Source organism: Haliotis rufescens, unplaced genomic scaffold, assembly GCF_023055435.1.
Source record: "Haliotis rufescens isolate VD_foot unplaced genomic scaffold, xgHalRufe1.0.p SCAF_2, whole genome shotgun sequence".
Taxonomy (NCBI): Eukaryota; Metazoa; Mollusca; class Gastropoda; order Lepetellida; family Haliotidae; genus Haliotis; species Haliotis rufescens.
This window is the reverse complement of record NW_025963890.1, coordinates 8,080,945-8,087,023: the sequence shown is the minus strand read 5'-3', so window position 1 is coordinate 8,087,023 and position 6,079 is coordinate 8,080,945. Positions and strand designations below refer to the sequence as shown.

The 6,079-nt window shown below is 40.6% G+C and overlaps 1 protein-coding gene across 3 annotated transcripts in view; it reads right to left on the bottom strand.

Moving 5' to 3' along the window:
- Window positions 1-1,646: 1,646 nt before the first annotated feature.
- Window positions 1,647-6,079, bottom strand: part of LOC124111116 (mutS protein homolog 5-like) — a 60,928-nt gene continuing 56,495 nt past the window's right edge. For all 3 annotated transcript variants that reach the window (XM_046470714.2, XM_046470717.2, XM_046470715.2), the window contains exons 27-28: window positions 5,679-5,752; window positions 1,647-5,322 (exon numbers count right to left, since the gene is read on the bottom strand). In XM_046470714.2, coding sequence (XP_046326670.2) covers window positions 5,217-5,322; window positions 5,679-5,752 — 180 coding nt within the window. In that variant the 3' untranslated portion in view covers window positions 1,647-5,216. The remainder of the gene's footprint in view (window positions 5,323-5,678; window positions 5,753-6,079) is intronic.

The following is a 6,079-nucleotide window of genomic DNA, read 5'->3' as shown; positions in this document are numbered from 1 at the left end:
CATTGACTTAACATATAACCATGGAAACGTGTTTACAGAGAGATGGAGATTTGTTTTCAGGGATTGACCAAACAGCTTCATCTTTGGACAAAGACAACAATGCAGTTTTTGGATGCTGTGGGTGCTATAACATTTGAAAGATGTATATCGCTTAAATAATGTTGATGACAAAATTGACATGTGCTATGTGCAAAATGATGTAAAAGTGGTAATCTTCTGTTGTTTTTATCTAAATAGATATTTGTGTCTTATTTCTATGTATTCTAATCATTTAATAAGTTACGGATTCTACTGATCTTTTGAAAAAAGGTTTAGAATAGGGTTTTTTCTGTGTCAATAAAAGCAAGTTTCTTCTCTGTTGTTGTTGTCAGCTTCACTTATACCTTGCCAGGCAAGTCAAGGTAGAGGTACATGCATCCTCACCCTATATTGCTTAAAGGCTTAAAGGTGTAACAATTAATAAAGGGGGGGGGGGGGGGGGGGGGAGATACCGATGATGCTTGAGATGTTTATTACAGTGAACATTGCCAGTGTATTCAACGCAGGAAGTGAGCCAGGCAGTGGCATTATGCAAGTGTGCATTTTGGTGATGAATGGTGGCCACTGGTCGCATTTCTGTTCCAGGTTTGATTGATCATGATGAAACTCTCATAATTCCGAGGGTGGTGTAAAATAGCACGCATATATTAACACACAGTGGGAAACAAAATATTTTTTACAGATCACCAGTTAGAGGAGAAAGAATAGTCAACATTATTAATATTGTCTGTACAAGTATTATTTATCACTTCTTACTTCTTTAATTCATACGTGGAGTACATGTAGTTCTATACTGGGCAATAGTTTCTGTGTAACTTACACAATTACATACAAAAATATATGCACCTTTTCACTCTTGCCATGTCTTTGTTGTTTTACCTAACCTACAAAATAACTTTTCAACAGAAAGGAAGAACATTTCTTACCCTTTTGGGTCATCACCTGGACAAACTGAAAAATTGTAAAATTGTGTAAGTTACAGTGTCCACGAAACCTGTCAACCCTTTTTTTCTCCTGTGGTATGTCACAAGTTATGTTACATATAAATTATAATGAGAAGGTTGTCTCTTCATGAAATAGCAAATATATGCTCATTAGTTAAATTATTAGTGAATAAAACTACATGTGGACACCATGGAACGTACGCAAATCGGGGCGGTGTGTTAGCCTAGTGGTTAAAGCGTTGGCTCGTCACGCCGAAGACCCGGGTTCAATTCCCACATGGGTACAATGTGTGAAGCCCATTTCCTGGCGTCTCCGCCGTGATATAGCTGGAATACTGTTAAAAGCGGCGTAAAACCATACTCACTCTCACAAATCAATTACGTGTGGTGTAAGAAAAGAAATAGCTTAAACCAATCATACACAAGTATTAAAGTCAACATGTTTTCTTAGCTATTCGGCCAGCACTCTGAAGTATCAAATTGTAGACACCAAACACTTGACTGCCACAGTAGAGTCCAATCCTACCATGAATTATTCAGTATCACCCACGAGGCATTAAGAAGGTTAAACTAATCAACAAGAGTGGAATACAAGTTCCCAGGTCTAGTATACTGTTCATCTGAGGGACTATGCAAAAACAGATTCGAATCAACACAATTTTCCAATACTTAAAATAATTTATTCAACAACAGACTTACACTACATAACATGTATAAGACAAGATTTGACTGAGTATATATCACTTAACAGTATACAAATTCCAGAATTTGCTATAAATGTCTTTAACATAGTATACTGCACAACTTTTGGTGGGGATATTCTGGGTAATGCCAGGGGGGAGTTAAAAGTGACTGATTACTTCGAGATGTCATTCAAATAGTATTTAATATTTCCATGGATTGAGCCGACACATTTTCAGCTTCATTTCAAGTTATTATAACAATAATAATAAGACATGTCCATAAACTATCCACTGAGTATTCCTATCAAAAGTTGAGCTTTCACTTATTTCTCATTCATTTATGCAATAGAACTAAAACAGGACAGTTATAAGCATAGATGAAAGCCTGTCTGAAGCAAAGATACCCGGTGACATCAATAGTATTTCCATCGAAAACCTGAGTACATTGTGTCAACAATATATCACCCATGTAGCTCAGCGACACTGTTCTGCTACCTACAACTTGATATTTGCATGTGTTACGGTACCATGAAATCATACACTCTTCAGACTGATACATATACCATAGTCAACTACCCCAAATATGTCCTTTGGCATTATTTTCAGATGTTTGTGTTATCAGTTGAGCACAGACAGATGGAAATTTGACAGACTTGTTATTCTGACAAGTGGCTGAAGTAGCAGACTGGTCCACAGTTAGTGTTTGTTGTTTTACACGACAGTCAACACTATTCCAGCTGTATCACTGCAGCCTTAAACAGGACAAACCAGTGGTTGATGATATGAGCAACACCCCATGCCATCAGGGTACAGTGACACACAATCAATAATCACTGATTTGTCTAAGCAGGAGCTGGAGTGGATTATCTGCTGGCTGCTGCCACACCACTGCTGAAAAATTGCTGACTGCAGCATGAGACAAGAAGATTAAAAGTTGTTATGTCTGCACAATCTCATTAACATAAGATCTTTTACTCCAATACAATACCTCTCTGTGTGAAAGTCTGAGGACACCCCAATAGGACGTTGTGTCAGGTGACTTTCTAATCACTCCTATCAGCGTCAAGTCATGGTACAAGTGAGCGACGCATTCAGAGAAGCACATCTGATTTTGTTTACCTTGAAAATGAATATAATCAAGGAAATGTGAAAGCAAAAAAATAAGCCTCACTATCACTGTTTTATGGATAATTTATACATCTTAGTAAAATCTTAATATATTTTTTACATTTCTTCCTTACTCCTTAATGCATTTACTGTCTTCTTTTGACAGAAAAACAAAGCTGTGTGAGGTGCAGCTGCAGAAGAAGTTGTTCCAACCAGTTGTAAGGCAGACCCCATTGCACAGCGCCCACGGAAGTGATGACGTCTTGTATCTTCACATTACTGCTTGAAGATAACATCTGAAGACATCGTGGGGAGACAGCTCTGCAACGGGAGGGCCCCTCAGACGTGGTAATGCAGGTAAGCATATAAATGTAAAAAATATTTAGATTTTACTAAATTTTTAAATTTATCCTGCATTACTTCTTGAAGCATCTGAATCAAACAGTATGAAGGTGGGCATACATTCAGATGTGGTCCTCAGAAAAAAACCTCTAGAATGTCTTAGCAGCTGTCCTGCCCATCACCTGCGAAGATCTGCAATCACTCGGCCAATCCTGTCCGCAGAAAGAATGAAAGATTGAGGACGTCCGGGTAAAATGCAGCAATCGAAAATATCATGTGCTAGAGACTATAAACACTGACTTACCAAGCCAATACTGCCAGCATATAGACCCAGCGTTGGGTATGCGAACACTGCAAGAGTCAGGAAAGGCCAGCTCCAGACAGTTGGAAATTGGTGTTAGTGGCGTCTGATATGATGAATTTGAAAAAGCAACTGCTGTGGAGAGCCATTGTAAAGGTGACTGCCCAGATCTCATAAGGTTTGTAGGCTCTGGGAGGATCAAGGCCAGTGGCCTCATGTGCCTGAAGGATGAGGCAAATAACCATAGGGATAATGTATTGCGGCTGACTTCAGTCATGGATGTCTTGGAGACGGAAAAGAGAAGTCGTTTCTGGGCACAGATGGAGATCCTCCCTACAATCGAGGAGAGAGGTGGGATGTTGAAGCACCTGTCAAGCTGTCCTGGATGTTGATTCTTGGCAATGAAGTCCCAGCACAACCCAAGGTGAACAGCTCCCTGCGCCCAACCTTGACACAGGTAATGTAGCTCGCTGACCCTTGCCACCATAGCTAAAGCCAAAGCCAAGAGGAAAATTATCTTCTGGTGAGGTTATAGAAGGAAGCTGCGTGGAGAGGCTCGAACGGAAGTCCACACCGAAACCGAAGTACCACGTTTAGATCCCATGCGGAAAGAGCACAGGTACAACAGGTATTTGGCCAAGAACTGAGGGGACACTGTTGTGGGGGCCCGGAGGCGTAGGAGTAGGTGCTGACGCTGACATCAAAGGTGGCATTGTCATGGAGCCTTGGATGGCTTAGATAGCGGCACGGTGCTTGGCACCTGGGTACGTGGAGGCGACAGCAGAATCTCCGGCATTAAGTTGGGCAAGGGTAATACAGTTCTCAGAGGTGTAGTCTGCGCCCATCCCGATGTATACGGCAGGGACGTAACATCAGGCCGGTGTCTCCTGTAAAACAGATTCCTGAGAGTCCAACATCCTCCTTGTGTGAAGTAGGGTCTGCTGTGCTGTGTGACTTCTTACCATGACAAAGGACACAACGGGCAAGCATGAATCTGCAATTTAAGCAGAAGTTTTACAGAGGTTAAAGGTTTAAAATTAAAGTCACAAAATGTTATAGCAAAAATACATGGTAGAACATGAACACCAACCGAATGAAGGACATAATTCACAAATATGTCATGAACAAAGGACAAGCAAACAGGATGAACTAAGATCAGCTGCACATATTTATTGTACACAACTTGTCAGGATGGTGACAAGCAGTAATGTGAAGAAATGTGACGTCATCACTTCCAAGGTCATGTTGGCTCTATGTGAGAGGGTCTGCCTCAAAACTGGTTGGAACAACTTCTGCTGGACCTCACACAACTTCGTTTTTCTGTCAAAAGAAAGCAGTAAATGCATAAAGGAGTAAATCAGGATAAGTTCAAAATATGACATTTAGAAAAGGGTGTACTACCCAGGGTATATTTGTGTTCTGTGGTGGTTTTCTTTAGCCGAGATCAAAAATTTTACGAGTAAAGAAATGAAACTGAGTGGCTTCAGACAGCTGACATTTGATTGTCTCAAATGAGTGAGTGAGTGAGTGAGTGAGTGAATTGGGCTTAACACTGCTTTTTACAGTATTACAGTTATATCGTGGCATGTCAGCTTAATGTGGGAGGAAAGCCCGAAGTGATGCAGGTCTCAGACCTGCTATGAACGAGTTGTCAGATTGTCACGCAGAGAGGTATCGTATCAGAGTAAAAGGGGGTGGTCGGGTAGACAACCATACTCACTCACTCAGAGTAAAAGATCTGATTTTAATTAGATTGGTGTTTGCACATCTTGATCAGGACAAAGGTTGATAAGGGTTTGGTCAGTGCTTGCCCTTGCTGACTGGCAGGATGAAGTCTTTGAGGAAGGACTGTAGATCATCTGACATCATGTCCAGCTGCAGGAACCGGGTGACCATTCTCTCACATCTGAACACAATGGTACAATGAGAGATCAATACCCAACCACATGGTGTACACTGATATGAATGTACTACATACTGTATAACAATACTGTATTGATCATACAACATGAGATGCAGTGCACTCAGCAATATTACAGCTGTATGACAGACAACCCAGACAATGATATTATGAGCATCATCCAACGCAGTCATGGAATGATGACACAGTCTCACCACCCAATTCATTTAGTCACCTCTAACAACCAACATACTGAGGACCTATTCTAATCCAGAATCCTCATATGAGTGAGATAATGTTTTCAAGCTATGGTTATTGGTGTTATTCCTGATTAAAAAGACAGATATTGTCCCAGTCATCACCTCTTGAGCTGTGACGTGGTGTCCCCTGTGTCCAGCCTGTGCACAGGGCGACACTCCCGCAGCAGGGCCGATACCTGAAGGAGTGCGTGGAATACAAACACAGTATTATAAGTCACAATCTCAGCTTTGTCTGTAATGAAGTCTTATATAAATATCCATGCAGGAAGCTCTTATTTTATCCTTTTTTATCATCATATGCAAAGGACAAGGTATGATAAGGGTCCGTTTTGGTTCACAGAAAATGGAATACAACAAAATTTATATTAAACTGCCATGAAAGTTAATAGTCATATTCATGTGACCTACATCTAGCCTTTCTTATTTCTATCAGTAGCAAATTGTGGATGGATAGCAACAGAAATACAAAGACAAGTAGTAATTCATTATCAACGGACTCAAGT